At 38.9% G+C, this 18,500-nt stretch overlaps 1 protein-coding gene across 3 annotated transcripts in view; it reads left to right on the top strand.

The window, feature by feature from the left end:
- The window catches only part of YAP1 (Yes associated protein 1), an 89,969-nt gene that overhangs the window by 33,474 nt on the left and 37,995 nt on the right, over window positions 1-18,500 (top strand). For all 3 annotated transcript variants that reach the window (XM_014966018.1, XM_014966017.1, XM_014966016.1), the window contains exon 2: window positions 11,599-11,714. In XM_014966018.1, coding sequence (XP_014821504.1) covers window positions 11,599-11,714 — 116 coding nt within the window. The remainder of the gene's footprint in view (window positions 1-11,598; window positions 11,715-18,500) is intronic.

Below are 18,500 nucleotides of genomic sequence, written 5' to 3'. Positions count from 1 at the left end.
AAGGTGTGAAGTGAAGCATATACATTTAAAATAGTTGTCAATATTAATGATCTTAATGGCAAGACAAACAGATTCATTTATTCTTTGTATCAGAGAACTATGCATTCGTTTCCAGTAGGTCCTACCCAATGGTTTCTTAGAGTCAGCTCATCCTGTCAAGGCCATCTGGGAGTGATCATTGTCTGAACACTCAAGCAACCAGTTTGAACTGCCCTCTGAGACTTCCTACTTAGAGCAATAAGGAAACAACCTAAAGAATCTTTTTATCTTAATATTTTGTTTTCCTTGGTGGTGGTTAGCCTCAGGGTTATTCAACAAGATTGCTAGGAACCCCCTTTAGATACTGAGGCAGCTGCCTATAGCAGCTTTTATTGCAGCATGCTTAGGCAAGCCTCTCTGACTTGAAAACCTTCAGGCAACCAAAAATAGGGTAGATAGAAAGGGGTGTAAAATTGCCTGGCTCCTGTTCATGCAAAGAGGCATTTGATTTCCCTCTTGCTTTCTTTGTCTCCTTTCAAGACCTAACTAGGGAGAGAGAGAAATAAGATAGAATCTCAGAGATAAAAGTGGTAACATATTCTGTTGCCCATCACTTCTGAAAATCATCTGCCCTTCTCTTAATAATGTGAAAGTTAGTGTTTGTGTAATCTTTGCTTTAGTGTTACTGAAGACACAATGGTTGCATCTTTAGGTCTTCTCTGTGTTTGCAAAGCAGGAACGTAGGAGGGTAGCTGTAAAGTTACATGAATCCAGTAATTTCACTTGAAATAGCAGTGGAGACAGTTCTTCCTTTAGATTTACCCTCTTTGGTGGTATACATCATTATTTCTTTCATTTAAAATTAAGGAGATAAAGGAAGATGAATTCTGAGTATGCAGAGTGGCCTCGCCAGGGGAAGCAAAATTCTTACCGTTGGGGGCAGGGTGGAGAGAAGAGGGAGGTTTTCCTTGAATATAGCGTCTTTGTCTGATGTGGAACCAAGAGGCAAATTTAAAATTAAATAAATATGGTGATACAGAAGGTGATCACAGCATTTAGGCCTTTATGGAGCTTGGGGAGGGACTGAACTGGTAGAAGGACTGTAAGAGCAAGGACTTTTCTTCTTTGTCTCTGTAATACTGCTGTTTCTTACAGTCTTCAAAGTAATGGAGAGAGCTTTGGAAATGAAAATATCCTCGTACTCTCTTTTTTTTTTTCCTTTTTTTCCCTCCCTCTGAAACTCAGAAAATAATCTGAGTTTGGGAAAGCCACAGAGGAATCCAAGAATCATATTTTTGAGGCTCGATTTTAAAATCTAAGTGTTGTGATACTAGCCCTATTTTTCTAGATGAGCGCAGGGTGGGAAGAAGGAAAAGGAATAATAACAGCAAAAATAAGCTTGTTACTTCAATTTTTAGGTGGTGCTACTTTGGGAACCCTTTGAACATCATGTCATGCCTCCGTCTCTTCTGTTAGTCGCGCACGTATGGTTAGACTGCTTAGTGAAGTGGGGACCTTGCTGTGAGTGCTTTCCTAAGAAGGGCAGTGCTGTTCTGTAACTGCAAAAGAGCAAGATGTTTATAATCAGAACAGTAAGCTTAGTATGAAGTCCTTGGTGTGTCTTGTGTGCACTGTCTGCACGCAGGCTGGTGCTAATGAAGGCTGCCTTTGAATACCTTAATGTTGAATACTGTATTTTGTGTAAACTCTGTTTCATGTATCAGCATCCACAGCTTTATGGGCCGTGCTTTCAGAAGTTTCTGGTAGCTCTCAGCCTCTTGCAAGATGCAACTACTTTGGGAATAAATTCCAGAGGGGTTTGTAGAAGAACTTGCCTGACTTTGTGTGCAAAATCTGTTCCTGGCCCAATTAGACTTTGGTCAGAGACATTTAAATGCCCCGTACCTCTTTGTCTAGTTCAGATTCAACCCATTAATTTGCTGAATGAATTTCTGCTGCCTGAGATTGTAATTATATAGCGTAGCATATATGGTTCTACTTTATACTTTGATTAAGGGGCTAGAGCTCTGCCAGGCTCTCTTCCCACCTGGTCATCAGGATGCTCGTGCCCACTGTTCTCACACGTTCTGCTTGTGTTCTTTCTCAAAGCGAATGAAATCACAGCTGTGGCACAACACATGATTGCACACTGAACAATTGCACATTGATTTTTAAGGAACACTTTTGCAAGCTGAAAGTAGGATAGAGCTGTCTGTTGTCACCAGTATGCCCTCTGTCATCATGTGCCTGTGGTATGGTTTGGTGAGGCCATCATCAGTAGCACAGATGGAGTAGTCCAACACAATCTTTGTGTGGTTCATGCATAAAGACCTGTCAAGCAGAAGAGAGACTATGGAAGATTCAAAAATACAACCATATAGTGTATTGCAGCAATATTCAGAAACTTTTATCTATGTTTCTAGTTCTTTGAGGTAATTAGGCCATGGCTGGAGACATTACTGCCCTTAAGAGACAAACACTATTATGAATTCCAGCGTTTTTTTCCTGACTTTTTTTGGAAACTGTCAGATTGAAAAGTTATGAATTTTACTGTTGTGTGCTTTTATATATGTTAGGCTGTAATAATCCTGAAACCTAAGGAAATACTGGAAGTTAATGTATAAAGAAGCAGAAACAACAGTGCTTTCCCAAGCAATGGGTGGAATATCACCTCTCAGCAGATGAGATCTTCATTGCTGTGTGACCAGCAGCTTTTCCTTTTGTTGGATTTGTTATTTACAAAGACAGCTGGAAAGTCCTCAAAGGATCTTGGGCCATTTTAAGTGTGTCTTCTTGTTTAATAGTGGTTCAAATGTAGGGAAGTGTTTATGGAGGACTTAACTGGGGGTAGAGATAATTGCTAACAGAGCTGTCTCATTTCCCCTTCAGGCTTTTCTCTTTACTGTTGCTGCTTGGAATTAAAATTTGTGTCCTCTCAAACAATGTATTAATGCTACTTAAGGTATAAATCTAACTTTGTTACACCATTTGCAAGACTGCAATGCCTAATTAAAAATGGCCCATACAGCTGAAGACTTAGTTTCATGTTTTAATCTTTTCCAGTTCTTGAAATCCCCTGAATAGGGTAGAAAAAAGGGTGCACAAAAAATGTCACAGCTTCTACCCTTGGGCAAAGCTGAATCTACTCCATTGTGTATAATATCCTAAGAGCATCATCAGCCATATCCCAGAAATCTCTGCATGCTCCACTCCAGTTTTGGGGAGTGGTAATTGCAGCAGTTCATGCCAAGGCTGTTTCTACTCTAAACTTTTTCTTTCATCCCACGGCTCAACTGAACTGTGGAAAATTCACCTGTGGGGTCCCCAAGCCCATCTGCTGTGTCAGGCTGAACTTGTCTTCTAGCTACTGATGCCCTTCTTGGGAATTTGTGTCTAGTGCTGTTGAATTAATAGATGCTGTTGCTTTCCCAGCCATCCTACGGTCACCCCACCACATTTGTGATTTTCCTGAAGCAATTAGGCCTCTGCAGATGTAGATATTCTGGTTTCTTCTGTCTTCTAGAATGATATATAGGTGGGTATCTTACAGGTAGCCTACACTGCCTGTGCATAGGATGAGTTTATGTAAGATTTGGCAAAGGGGTTACTTTGATGTTGAATTTTTTTTTTTTTAAGATAATTTGTGATATTTTCAAGAGCAGAAATACTCAGTTTCTCCTAGCATCACCAGGAGAACTAACTTTCAGTATATACATCAGGTCTTGATGTACTAAAATGTACTGGTGATTGCTCTGAAATAATTCAATAATGGCATTTATGAGGAGAAACTTACTCTGGTCATGATTCATCTAATCTCTAACATTCTCAGATGAAAAGAACTAAAAAGGGAAAATCTTTCAGAAAGCTTTGTATTGTGTGGATTGAGGAAACCAGCTGGTTAGGAAGAAAAAGGGAAAATGAAAGAATAGAATCTGTAGCTGTCATTTAAGGTAAAACAGTCATAGGTGACACACTTGTCAATGAAGCAGTTCGCGTTTGGAATATAATGGAAAGTCGAAATTTCATACCAAGTGAAATCATTAGGCTTAGCTTCATTTGTGCACTTGTTTGTGTTACTTTCCTATCCATTCCCAATACAAAAAGTACGCAATGCCAAGTCAACAGTTTTGGTAGGTCTGTCATGATGTGGTCAGTGATGTGTGTTTGTGTTTTGCTTTTAATAAAATAGGATTTCCAGTGATTTCCTAAAATCATCCCAAAAATCTGAACACCAAAATTCAAGTTAGTCCTCTGAACTTCACTAGGGACTGGAAATAGTTTTCTCACAGATGTAAAATATAAGTCTTATTGACATTGTAAAACACAAGCATTACTTTATTGAGAGATGCTTGTGTAGTTTTTTAATGGTGATGTTTTTATACTGAAGAATAACTCATCTTTCTGAATGTTTGTGACTATTTTTTTGAAATGTTCTCTTGTGAAGAATCGTGTCCAAATGCAAAGAGAAGTGACGAGTGATTTATTCTGCTTTGTTTGCATTCTTTTCTGTGTAAATCTGACTTCTTCAGTTTTCTGCTGTTACAGAAATTTCATATAGTATGATCATCTGGTACCTAAGCTTAAAGTATCTGTTCACTGTCTCTTGCTTTTCTTCCTAATGGCACATTTCTATTACACACCTTAGTAAAATAATTTGGCAATTTCTGACCTGCTTATAATAATAGTATTTTTTCTGAAGAGATCCTTTTTTGTGAATGGAAAGTTCTCATTACAGATGACATAGCAGATGTGCACAGTATATAAGATGACTTTATGCTAATAAAGGCAAAAAAAGAGGAAGAAATAATCTTGGGTTTGTAATGACTGAAAATTCTGTTATATGGATGAAGTCCTCAATGTAACTTGAACAGTGTTCCTACCAACAGGGACACTGTTGTTGCAATAAATACTACAGAATATCAAAACTGAAAGCCTCTTAGATAAGCCTTTCATGAAGGATTTAAGTAATTTTTTCAGTGTTGTGTGTTTATTTCTGATGTGCCTTTCAATAATGCCGTTCATGTCTTTCCAGTGCAGTAACTGGAGTGAAAACATGAAGGTGTATCACACCTTGTTCAAGGGGAGATCAGTTCTCTGGTTTTAGGAATGATTTTATTTAATTATTCTATTAGCATCTAAAGGTTATTTTCAATAAAATATTTTTCTGGCTGAATGGCAGTGTTGTGGATTGGCTGGGTTGGCCAATGACAAGACAACAGATGCTCTCCCCCACCTCTCTCTCCAGGGAGAGAAAGGAGAGAGATAAAGCAATTTATGAGTTTAGAAGAAACTAAACTACTTTAATGAAATATTAATAATAAAAATGAAATGGATATAACATATATAAGACTGTATCAAGTTCCCAGGTAGATGTCACCAGGTGGCACTGGGGAAGTCCCAGACTGGACTCGGCAACAGACAGGAACTGGATTCTAGATGTGGCTCAGCAATGCACGGATCAGGATCAAAGGCAGAACAGGCAGGTTCCGCCTCAGACATTGGCCATTGAAGAAAGAGGCTGACCCTTTGATCCCTCAGCTTTCATACTGAGCATGGGGCAGATGGGATGGAATACCCTGTTGGTCAGTTTAGGGTCACCTGTCCCATGCACACCTCCCCACAGATGCAACCCCTTCACAGGGTAGACAACCAACTCGGCTGACCCTGGTTGTCACAGCAACAAGTATAAGCAGGAGCCTGTGTCACTGAACAGAAAGTTGTCTCTGTTCCACCCCAAACCAGGACAGGCAGAGCTCGGAGGGTTGTGATCAGCAGCACAGAGTCTGTTTAGAGGCCTGTAGCTAATGGTGTTCCCTAGGGGTCGGTACTAGGTCTGGTCTTGTTCAACATGTTCATCAACGACCTGGACGAGGGGACAGAGTGTACCCTCAGCAAGTTTGTTGATGACACAAAACTATGAGGAGTTGCTGACACACCAGAAGGCTGTGTTGCCATTCGGTGAGACCTGGACAGGCTGGGGAGTTGAGTGGAGAGGAACCTAAAGAGGTGTTCAACAAAGGCAACCTCCCGCACCTAGGGAGGAATAACCCCATGCACCAGAACAGGTTGGGGGCTGACCTGCTGGAAAGCAGCTCTGCAGAGAAGGACCTGGGTGTCTTGGTGGACAAGCTGTAAGGCAGCAATGTGCCCTTGGGGCCAAGAAGTGACCAAGTCTCCTGGGGTGCATTGAAAAGAGAATGGCCAACGGTTCTGGGCTGTTCGGTTCCGGGCTCCCCAGTTCAAGAACTACAAGGAACTGCTGCAGAGAGTCCAGCAAAGGGCTATGAAGATAATCAAGGGACAGGAGCACCTTTCTTACAAGGAAAGGCTGAGAGATCTGTGTCCATTTAGGCTGGAGAAGAGAAGACTGAGGGGGGAGAACACTCATGAAGGCTTTTAAATATCTAAAGGATGGGTGTCAAGAGGATGGGGCCAGTCTTCTTTCAGTGATGCCCAGCAACAAGACAAGGGGCAACGGGCACAAACAGGAACAGCAGGAAGTTCTGTTTGGAACATGAGGAAAAAATTATTTACTTTGAGGGTTTCAGAGCACTAGAACAGGCTGCCTGGAGAGGTTGTGGAGTCTCCTCTGGAGACATTTAAAACCCACCTGGACACGATCCTTGCTGTAGGTAAACCTGCTTCGGCAGGGGGGGTTGGACGAGGGGATCTCCAGAGGTCCTTTCCAAACCCTACTATTCTGTGGGGATTTTTTTGTTGTTTTTGTTTAGTTTTGTTTCCGGATTTCCTGCTTCTTTTTTGTTGTACTTTAAAAGAACCCAAACAACAATCAACCAAACCAGCCCCTACCACCACTCTCCTCACATCCCCACCCCCAACCCAACCACAAACTACCAGCTCTTTAGAATTAGGTTAGAAATAAAATCTGACAAATATTCAGGCATGTGATAGTGTTTTAATGGCAATAAAGATTTCTTTAAATTAGAAATTCTGGTTCTTAGTAACTGCAGAAATGCTTTTTGCGTGCATAAAATAAGAACATTTTTCTTTAAAGTTGTCCTTGTCAATATGCAAATAATTTGTATGTGACTGTAAAACTTGGGGATGGGTTGGGAAAGGCAGCTTGATTCTCTTCATAATGTGTAGCACATTGAAAGTGCTTTTTGGTAGGTGGTGTGGCTTTATACCAGAATTGACAAGTTTGCTAACAAGCATTGAGCATGTTCAGTGTGTTTTAGCTTTGTTTTTCTAAGGCCTGTTACTATAGACCTGTATTTATGGTACAGTCTACGTTGATTTCCTTAGTTTGTACAATATTTGTCCATTTTAACACGGATTTACTTCACCTAGACATAAATGAACAATAATGAACAGTGTCAGATAGCCAGCTATTAGATTTGAGAATTTATTTGATGAAGTAAAATGTCTTATGTTCCTTGATTGTCCTAGAGGTGTTGATTTTAATTCCAAAACTGTTTACTCATTTTGTTCTGTCCACACAATACAGAGCTGTGATTCTAGTTCATGAGTAGGTAGAATTTAAGTTTTGATTTTTGTAGTACTGTACTAAGTGCAATGGCTGATTTATGGGTTTCATTGATTTGAGATTTGATGTAACGCATGAAATTTTTTAAAAAGTTTGAGGTTGACAGTAGTGCTTTATCAAGATGTGCCTCAGCTCATGTGAAATAGAAGATGTTGAATGTAAGCATTGGGGCAGTTGTCATGTAATGCAGCTACTATGGAAAAAAAAAACAAACCTGTTTAGTGCAGGAAAAGATAATGAAGTGTTGGTATCAGAGTTCTCATTATGTCCATTTAGACCTTTCCTGTGCTGCTATTCAAAATAGAGGGAAAGATCTTTACCTGTGGAGAATGTCCTGTTTCCAAACTTAAATTGATGAGAAATACCTAGTGTTTTTAGTAAGTTACCCTGCTGCACACGCTGTAGATACTGGAACAAAATGAAGACCTAAAACCATTCCTGTAATACTAGGATTTATATAAACATTTCATCCATGTAAGTGAGGGGTTGTCTGCTTTGTATTCCATAATCTGGTGAGCATTATTTAGAAGTTGTGGAAAAGAACTGATCTGTTGTGATGAGGTTTGGGTGGTTTCTTAGTATATAGCATTCAAAAACTAGGGACGTGGAGCAGGTCAGATACGTGTAAGGACTGTGGTTTGAAGGGGGTTAAAGAGAGAGGATCTGAGGGAAGGTGTGGGGAAAATGGATTTATGTAGGTCAGGAAGCACAGAGCTGAGTGGGAGGGGAAAAAGTTTACCTTATTGAACCAATCGTATGATTAGTATGATATTAATGTACTCAGCTTGTTTGGAGACTTTTCTTTGGCTCTTTGTTCTTAGAAAACTGTTGATTGGAGTTAAGCTGGTAAAATAAGGAACATCAAGTGATCCTCAGCTTGGGAAAGTTGGAAGCTTCTGCTGCCTAAAATAGCTCTCCATGTTAACAGCTCCCTGTGAACATTACTTGTACTTCACACGGTATGCTTAAGCTGTCTTGAGGAATCGATAATGCTGTCTTTCTGCTCAGAATTGGAGGTACTTCTAAAATTGCTTCTTCTGTAGTCCAAAATTGCTGCTTCTGTAGTCCATCCGTCTGTCCCATATTCAGATATCTTTGGAAAAGCTGATGAATGTTGCTTCAGTGTGTTCTTACAGATAACTACAAAAATGGTTCTGTAATGCAGCGAGACAACTTTTTTCCTTCTGTTTCTTACTCTACACTCAAATAGCATATAAAACCAAAGGCAATAAAGTATGTACCTGAGGTAGACATTTTATAAGTTCACGGATTTTTATAGGAGTTAAATAGAAATAAATGAACGTGTAATCATGGGTGCAGCAGTGTTTTCCAAGTTTCCGCTTTTCCCAGAACTGAGTTGTGCAAATATAACAAATCAGAAATAGAGGGGAGGAGTAGCACATGCTGGTACCGTAATTTAAACACGTAGTCAGTGAAACATTACTGTGCAGTGTTTTTACATCTGTATTATCTTTACCTGCTTTCATTGCTTTGCAAAATTGACCAGCAGAAAAGTGAAAGAAATGTTCTCCAGTATGAAGGTTTATGTATAGTCCAGTATATATGGGGCAGTCTTTACTATGTTGTGCCCCGTTTTATAAATAAATAGGCTGAAAAGGAAATAAAGAAGACTGCTGCTTATGGCATGTTTCTCAGTGGAGCTGAATATTGGAAAACAAATACAACCAAAGATCCAGTGTGCCTTAATAGTACCTGTATTAAATGAGCTGTATCGTGAAAGCTAACTTGGCAGTGACACTGTTTTAATTAACACTGTAGTAACAGGGGAGTTCCTGCACACGAGGGAAGACTGGCAGTAGTTGTCACATGCAGACAAAGTAGAGCTTTGTTTACTATTACATGTTTGTACAAATAACATTTCTGCCTATTTTGTCACCCTGCTATAGTGTGTCTGTAACTCTTTGACCTGGAGTTGTTTGTGTGCATGTTTAGAGAGGGTAAAATATCCATATCGTAAAACAAAACTTTTATATGAGCCACTTCACATTGTCTTCTACCTTATGATAGAAAGTCCTTTTAATGCTTAGAATGTGATAAATAATTCTGCATAAATGGTTATCTTGGTGACTACTGCTCCATTTAACAATCTTCTGAATTCATATTTGTTCATTCTCACTTATTTGAAATGATGCGGTAGTTATAAAATTTAGTATTCTGGGGGGAAATACCAACTTCTTGAACATCAAAGAACATGTTAAAAACATTTACCAATTCAGTGGAGCCCCATTTTTATTAATTGGAGTCAAGGGCTATGTTAGTATGTTTCTAGGCATAGCAATTAGTTGCTTAGGGCAGGGAGAAAATAATACTCTGTTTTGTTTGTCCAGTTTGACCTATGACGAGGTCTTAATTTATGAGCAGAGCTCTTGGATGTTGTGGTCATGCAAATACATAAATAAAGTTTGGGATTCATTTCTTCTAATGTCAGTGTATTTGACCTAGTTAACTTAGGTTCCCTTCTTGAAGGAGAATATAGGCCTGATTCACCTTCAATATGTTCCTTAAATTAATCAAATGAATTGCATCCCAGCAGTGCTTATTTAGGTTCCTTTCTCGTGTTGGTGGAGATATCAGTGTCCACAAAGATGCTAGTGTTGAGGTGACCAAATCTGAATTATTTATCTCTTAAGAATGTCTCAAATAATACAGTACCAACTCCTAAACTTGAATATACTTTAAAATCAGAGAAACCTTTGAATTAAGAACAGTTGCTGCACAATTATTATTTAATCCCAACAAAAAGATGGAAATTTACAGCCTGTTTGATAGTTCAGCACAAATATACATTGATCCACCTAGATATATGAAAGATGCAAGGCAAGACATAGATACAAAGCAGAGGTATGAGCTGAAGTGCCTAGTTTTGAACTGAGATCACCAGTAGAATTATATTGTTGCTTTAAATATTGTGGTTTTGCTGAACTAAGTGAAGATGGGCATTCTCTGTAATCCAGGAAAAGGTAGCTGTAAGGATTATTAACGTAAGGAAAGAATGGTACCAAGTTAATGAAGTGTTGGATTCTGATTGATAACAGTACTATTTGAAGATGAGTTTTAATTGATACCAGCTCTAAATGAATCAGTAACAACTTTGTTGTCAAAGCTTGGTGTTTTAGTTTTATTTTTGGTGTGTTAGTTTTATTTTTGTCCACATGTACTTCTGGGAGCAATACTGCTTAATGGCATCAAGATAATGTTGATGCTTTTTATGAATAGGCTGCATTTGTTATTCATTAGCAAACCATGTTAATCACATATTTGGAAGGTGAAGTAATCATTCATTACACTTTTGTATTTTCATTGAATTGAATACTTCTGTGAATGACAGTGCTGAATGTACTCTCCAGTTTTTTCAAAACAGATAAATCTAAGCTCCCAAAGTTTTGTAATGATGTTCTGCAGAGCGCTGGTTGAGTTACTGGCAGTCCAACTGTCCTCAGCTTTTCCCATGAAGATGAAAGGCAGCTGCACATCATTTTCATATTACTGCTCTAGCGTGACTGGTTACTTAAATTACTATGGAGAGACTGTTCAGTTGTCAGTGGTGAGGGGAGTAGACCATCAAATAATCGGAGGATGTAGTCTGTGCACAGAAAGTTTGGGAGCACTGGTGATTACTCGCTACCCAGTTCATTACAGCTCCCCAGGCACTGGGTATGAACTCATCATGCCAAGTTACTGGACAGTGCTTGAGATTCCAGACATAACTGGCTTGATGTGAAAGATTCTGAAGTCACATTTGAAAATGACAAGTAACTAATCAACGAGAAACCTAAAAGAATGCTTAGTTCAAGGGTATGACATCTAGTTATGGAACAAAAGTTTAGGTGATGATATTCATGTTGAGCCTTGTCTCACCATTGCTGTAGCTCTGATCACTACAGCTGTTGGTTAGGAAAGAGCTGGTGGCCAGAGTAAGGATTTGAAGATCTAACATACTGTGATGCTTGGAAAGAATCCAAACAGTTCTTGCTTGGTTCTGAATGTGGTTGTTGTTGGCAGGCTTAAGCTTTTGTTGTTAAACTTTCTGTGCTAGTAGGTCATTGCTGTGAATGCATGACTGTCCTAACTCCCACTTTCTTTTGTCTTAGTCACATTGATCAAACAACAACATGGCAAGATCCTAGGAAGGCCATGCTTTCCCAGATGAATGTTACAGCTCCCACCAGTCCTTCTGTGCAGCAGAACATCATGAACTCGGCATCAGGTAAGCAAAATTCATATTTGTGAAAAATGCCATACAAATGAAGATACCACCGGCGATTTCAATTGAGGGGGAGGAGTCTAAATCTCAGAAATGTCCTTCTAGTTACCCTGGTTTTAAACTTTGAGTTTGTTGATGCCTGATACATCACACAAGAGGCTGATCCTTGAGGTAAGAGTATTTGTATATTTATGATGTCAACAGAAAGTATCCTGTAGTTCTTTGGTTTGTGTTTTCATTTTTTCAAATGGATGATGCAGACATTTAAAGCAACAGAATTTTTGTCTAATTTCTTCTGACTGACAATGCCGTTAAATGGTTGAAGACCAGAATTTCTGTTAAATTATTGTCAATTTACGTTAAAGCTATTGGGCTTCTGCGGTGTTCTTCTACCTCTGCTTGCTCACTTACTCGACTTGGTGTGCTCCCATTCATTTGCATTTTCTACATTTGTTATGAATATCTCATTTTTTTCTGACTTCCCTAAATGAATAAAGCAAACACCTGGAAAATCTTGTTTGGAAGCAGAGATGTTTTGGTTTTCTTCTTATTTTCCTATTGTTTCCAAATTCCTATATTGTGATGATTAATTCCTCTAGCTGAGGAAGACTTGATACCTTTTCCTGCAACATAGAATTGTTTTTCAACTAGTCTGTGGAGGTCATCACTAGTCAGCAGTAAAGTGTGCTTGTTCTTGCTCTAGTTATGTTTTCAGAGCTCTCTTGTCCTCATGGTGCAGAGAGCGACCAGATAAATTTGGGACCATGCTAGTTTGACTGCTGCGCTCTTCCCTACGTTTGTCACCTTCTGTCTGTTGCTGAGGTTCATGTTTTATTTATTTTCTCCCAGTCTGATTGTATTTTGTGTATGTCTGCTGTTCCTGTATTTCACAAGGGTTATTCTCTGGTGCTGCTTTTTGTTGTCCGTTTAGACAGCTTTGCTTCCTGCTGCAATTCATACGCTGCAAACAATACGCAAAGATCAACAGGCGTGACCGAACTGTGCTGGTCGTGGCTGAGTACTAAGAGGGAGAGCTCATCAAACTTTTTGGCTGGCTAAGCCAGGAGGCTGGATTATCCTGAAACCAATTAGAGTTCTGTTCAAGTTCAGGAAGTCATGATTCAGAGCAATTAAGGTCTCAGACTGTGATGTGAAAATATAATATCTGAGATAATTTTTTCTGTAAATATGTGCCAGCAAACCTGCAGCAATAGAGATGACATGTTTTTGCAGGGACACTTGTGAAGAACAGGGAATAGGATAAAGGAAACAATTGCCTTGGTCTGTCTTGCCTTTTGGCTTATCTTGTTTGTGCCAAAACTAGATACTTGCTGTTTGAATATTGACATAAAATCTGTGTTTTAAGATAACTCCTCCAACACTCTGTTATACCAAGAATTAACAGGAAAAAATATTGATAGTGAAGTAGGATTCATTTTATGTTCTTAGAAAGAAATGAAGGGTCCTTAGCAAAAAAATAAATGGCTTAACTGTAGTGGGTAAAAATCTAAAAGACAATCTACCAATCAGTACATGAGGATTATTTTTACAAGAAAACCAAGAATTTACATGGAATTGATGTAAGTGTGAGAGCAAGTGATCCTATATAGATATTGTTGCTCATGCAATAAAGAAGAGTGGAGACATTTAAGTGGGTTGTCTTGTGACTTGAGAAAGCACTTATTTGAACACAAGTTCATTGAAAGTTTATTTATAACTTCACAGATGGTACTATATTGAATATAAATTCCCCCCTCCCTGCTCTGAACTTGATAAAGTATATGAAGAAATCAGAACTTCTGTGTACATTGAGTTATGTGTTTATGTGGCATCGCCTTTTTTAAGTTTACATCAGTTGAGATAGTATGATGGAACTGGCTCTCTGGATGCACGTGCTTACTTTTAACTTACTTGCATTTAAAAAAAAGTCTGTTTTTAATTAAATAATACTGAACCTGCATTTATTGGATATGATTCTGTTTCTGATGCTTGATTTGGCAAATCTTTACATACTAACTTTAAATTATAAATATATATTTGTTTTTGTTAAGGTCTCTTATATCTGATGCAGTTACTTTTTACTACTGAGTTCACGGTAACTTATGCTTCCTTGGTGGCCTCATTAAGAATGAGAGAAATGGAAAAATCAAGTAACTATGTACCACTTCAGCACAGTGGAACTTAAATTTGAGTGCTAACGTCATAAATATAACACTACTCAATGTTCTAATTTGGATATTCATCCTCAAGAACTGGGAAATAAAGTTGAGACCTTTAAGACACAAGTTTCCTGTTATGAAATATTGCTGGCGATGAAATGTGCCCTTGTGCTTTGAGAGCCTTTCATGAAAGATATTGGGAAAACCCAAGTGTAAGTATTGTGACAGCTGGACGTCAGTGACTTGCGAAAAAAACCGTCTGAAATGCCACAGGGGAGAATGTTTTCCTTTCTGTATTGTTCATCCTTGGATAGTGCTGAGTAATTGTAGCTCTTAATCAGAAGTTAGTGTCCAAGTTTTAGTATATTTAATTACAGACTGCCATAGGAGCCTGTGAGTAAAGTTGCTGCAGTAAAACCTAAGACAGGAGATTTTTAGGAGCTGTCTTGAAAACCATTAGAACATTTTGCTGTTTAGCCAGAATTGGAATTCTAGCCATTAGCCGGAATTAGGAACAGAAAAAGAAACTGAAGAGGGAGAGAGAGAAGAGAGAGAACTCAGAAAATCTCTTTCTGCATGTTGAAGATAAACCTGTTGTCTTTTCTGGATAAATAGGATAAGTGGTGCTCAGGCAAAATGGGAAGAAAGCAAAACTGGAAGGTGTGGTAAGAGTGAAGACAAGTCAAAAGAATGTTTAAATAAAACCAGGAAAGATGTAGCTTGGCATGAGGCTGAGATTTTTAGGTTGTTTTTCTTATGAAATCCCACCTCTTGGGGCAGCTAGGGTGGGATGAGAATCCAGGTATCCTGCTGCAAGTTATTCTTTCTTTAAGAAATCCAATAAGCATCTGAACCAGCTTCATCTGTTCCTGGCATGATTTTGTGAATGAACTATTTTGAGTGTTAGTGTACATCCCTTACAGGAAGGCATGTGAAAAGTGAGGATTTTTTCCTCGCCCACCTTGTTTTGATTCTTTGATATATTTTTTTTTTGTCTCAGTCTTGGTGAACTTAGCTTGCTACATGCAATCAACTAAAATGCTTTGGGCCATATGTGTGCAGAGAAACATAGTGCTCTATTAGATGGTGTTTGGTGGTTAATCTTCTGTGAAATAGGATTGCATCTTCACATCAAGAATGGAAAGAAAACAAGTCTGTTGCTTCTAAATATGTAACATGTATATAAAAATTAGTCTTGACTGTTTTGTGTGTGTGTTTCTAACCATTTTTCCCTAAAGGTATTACAGGAAAAACTATGTTTTTCTGTACTGATTTTATAAAAAAAGAAGAAAAAAAAAAAAGATAGCAATAAGAATACTTTGTTCTGAGGAGCCTGTCCTATACATTTTTTATTGAGATGAAGTTATAAATTTGAAAAGTAAACAATGCCTGTTTCTTGCACAATTACAGTTGATACAACAGAGATGGGATAATTGTATTTATAAACTTCCACTCTTCAGATACTTTTGCTTCCTGAATGCTGCATAACAGCGCTGCTTACTTCAGCCTCTTCTGCTTGCGCGTAGGCATTAGATACTGAGCTCTGGAGCAGATTTACTTGTCTTTGGCCTCTTTTGCCTTCCCTCTTCCCTTGCAGTTTTGAATTGGGCTCCCCGGTGAAAGTTTGTAGACCTGGTGTAATTCTGTTGCCCCCCTAGGGAAGGGCTGTAGTGCCACGTTAAAGGGTAGAAGGAAAATGGACACCTGAATTCCTAACTCCTGAGGGGTTTTTTTCCCCTTTGTGGGCAGGAGGGTAGGGAGGGATATGCCAATAACTAAAACAAGTTCTAGATCTTATGTTAGATTCTTGCTCACTTCAGTTGCAGATTCCTCTTCTATGTTATCAGTCATACTATAAATTCTGCTTTGTGTACAATTAATGCTGGGTATAATCTGTTGTGAAACCGGAGTTTTTAAGTATCTTCATGACAGTAGTGTTTGTTTCTTTCTTCATCTCCAAAAAATGCCCCTTTTTTAATGATGCCTTTTTGTAAGTTTTACTGATTCAACAGAATAAAGGTGGACTTCATGTAGATTTTGTAGACTTTGATATAATTCTAAAAAGTTTTGGAATCATAGTGACAGTGATTGAAAGGAAGATAAGTAAGGTCCTTGGAGATCAGTGTTTGTATTAGGTGATTCCTGCTGTTGAACATTGGTGTTCCAGTTTCTAGGTTCTCCATGCATATTCTTATAATATACAGATGGCCTCTAATATTCATTAACCTTGTGATAATATATGGTTTTATTTGCATTTATTTTACAATTAAATATCAGAAACTGTAGGAACTTGCAAGATTTACTCTGTTTCCCAGCGTAGCTTGAATCTATACTACTTTTTTCTTTTGTTGCTCTCTGTTGCTTTCTGTCTGCCAGCAGTGAGCTCTGCTTTGTGAAAATGATATCTTGAGAAACTAGACACTTAAAAATTGAGACGTGCACCAGAGACATGCACACAGACTTTTAAAATTACTCGTATCTATGTGAAGTTATATAAATATTAGTACATTATATAAATATTTAGTACAGAGGTATGCCTTATCACTAGTACTGTAAGGATGGCTTACGCTCGGAAATTGGAATCTATTTTTTGGATAACCTTGTTTTTAAAAGTGCCACACTAAAAGTTGAGTTTCCTTGAAGGGTTGTGTCTCCCTGTACAAATAAATTCATAGAGTTGTAAGCTTATGGTTGTGGTTGTATTCAATTAACCCAGGAGACATCAAACAGAACTAGTAGGAGACCATGCCACGGAATTTGTTGGTGCTGAATGTTTACAAGGGTTCAAGGGAAGACTGGAAAAGCACTTGAAAAAGAGATCCTTTGGCACCTAGTAAGCAGACAGAATCTGGCTCAAGAAGTCACCTGATGTACTTGAAGCCCCAATGCTTTTTGGGTCTGTATGTGTATTGTATTCAGTGTTTTGTTTAAAAGCTTAGAAAGTGTGACAGTCACTAAATGGGCTGCTATCAGCAATGAAGTCTGTCTGTCACCCCAGGCTCAGTGCCTGGGCTAAATGGACTTCTGGTTAGACCCAGTGTGGCTGGTTTTGTATAACACGGGCTACAGTAACTACGGAAATTTTGGTGAGAATGTCTGAATAACAGCAATATAGAGTTTTTATAACTTAAGTCACTTAAAAACATAAGCTAATGCTGGGAATTCTGTTCCCATTGAGCCTTTTTGAGGGAGAAAAGGGACATGTAATTGCACAGGAATTTTCCTAGATGCGCTAAGTGAATGTGTCTGCTATTCTTCACCATAGTTTTCCATTTTCCCTCTGTTACTTGCCTCTAATACAGAGTTTGTCAGGCAGCCAGTTACAAAATCAGACTTGACAGTCTTCTGGTTTCACAACTGCTCACAAAACCAAATAGGAATTACAGAAAGCAGTACTAATCAATTTTTTGCACTACCATGTCAACATGTAGGCACGACAGTAGAAACACAAGAGCAGTTTACTGGCCAAGAAAGAAAGCAACACCATGATTAATGCCAAAAGTTTCTAGAGAGAAAAGTTCTGTTTCTACAGCCGTTGATGGCACTTAGCAAGGAAGACTTGCTATTATGAGCAAGGTGAGCAGACAGACCTTTCCTGTCCTGTCCACAGCTGTGTATTTTATTTAGAAAGACAACCTTGCCCAGGTTTGTCTCTAGTAAGCTAGTTCTCATCAGATCACTGGCTCTAATAAGCAGTATTCTTCCACCAGGTAGGTGGACTGATCGGCTCCTGGCATCCTGCTTCAAAGGCATTTTGTTCTTATTTCCTACAAAGAAACATGTTGGACCAGTATACACTTCACTCAGCGTTCAGCAGGACTGACACCCCAAGGCTAGTTTTGTTTTTCCTAGAGCCAGATGGCTTTTTTTGGCTTTGCAGTTCAAAAGAGAATTTCTTGCTGAGTTTCATCTCCAAGGGATGTGTGGCTTAGAAGGGCTCTAAGGAGAATGGTAACGAGAAGGTCTGCCCGCATGGCGTGGGTGTTGGCTTAGCAGTCAAGGAACATTTTTGGTTTTTTGGCTTCTCTGCTTGGATGATGTGGGGCACGTCACTGTGCTTCTGTGCCCCAGTTTTATAAAACAGCATCTCACTGATTAGCTGGCTGGCCTTTGGGTACGGTAACCAAGTACAGGGTTCTTTGCACTTGAGCTTTCAATTCTGCGTTGGAAGACCTGTTACACTGTGGGTATGTCAGGATGTAGGAATGTTTTGCAGTGTTGTCACTCTTTTTTTGCCTGTTCTGTTCTCCATCCTCTGATAAAAGCTGAGGTACTCTTGTTACTTGGATGTGGCTTTCAAAGGTTGTGAGGATGAAGGGGGGAGGAAATGTCCAATGGTTAGATCACTGGTTTTCCTCACTTGAAAACCTGTAGCTCTAATGGTGGAGTAGTGAGGTGGCTACAGAAAGGCAGAGTTTTCTCCAAACTCCAACCTCCAAACGAAGGAGTTTAAATTAGAAATGTAGTTTGCAGGGGATCTTCAGAACCAAATTCTTGTCTTGGTTATGCCTTGGGATGTTACTGGAATGCCATTGAATGATTATTTTACTCTTTTTGACATTTCTCCAAGAACATGTTTAGAGATTAAGCAGATAAATCTATCCTTCTTTCTCCACCCACCCCCCCCCCC

This window comes from Calidris pugnax, unplaced genomic scaffold (assembly GCF_001431845.1).
Source record: "Calidris pugnax isolate Ruff unplaced genomic scaffold, ASM143184v1 scaffold20, whole genome shotgun sequence".
NCBI lineage: Eukaryota > Metazoa > Chordata > Aves > Charadriiformes > Scolopacidae > Calidris > Calidris pugnax.
The sequence above is the reverse complement of the archived record's forward strand: the minus strand, read 5'-3'. Positions and strand labels throughout refer to the sequence as shown.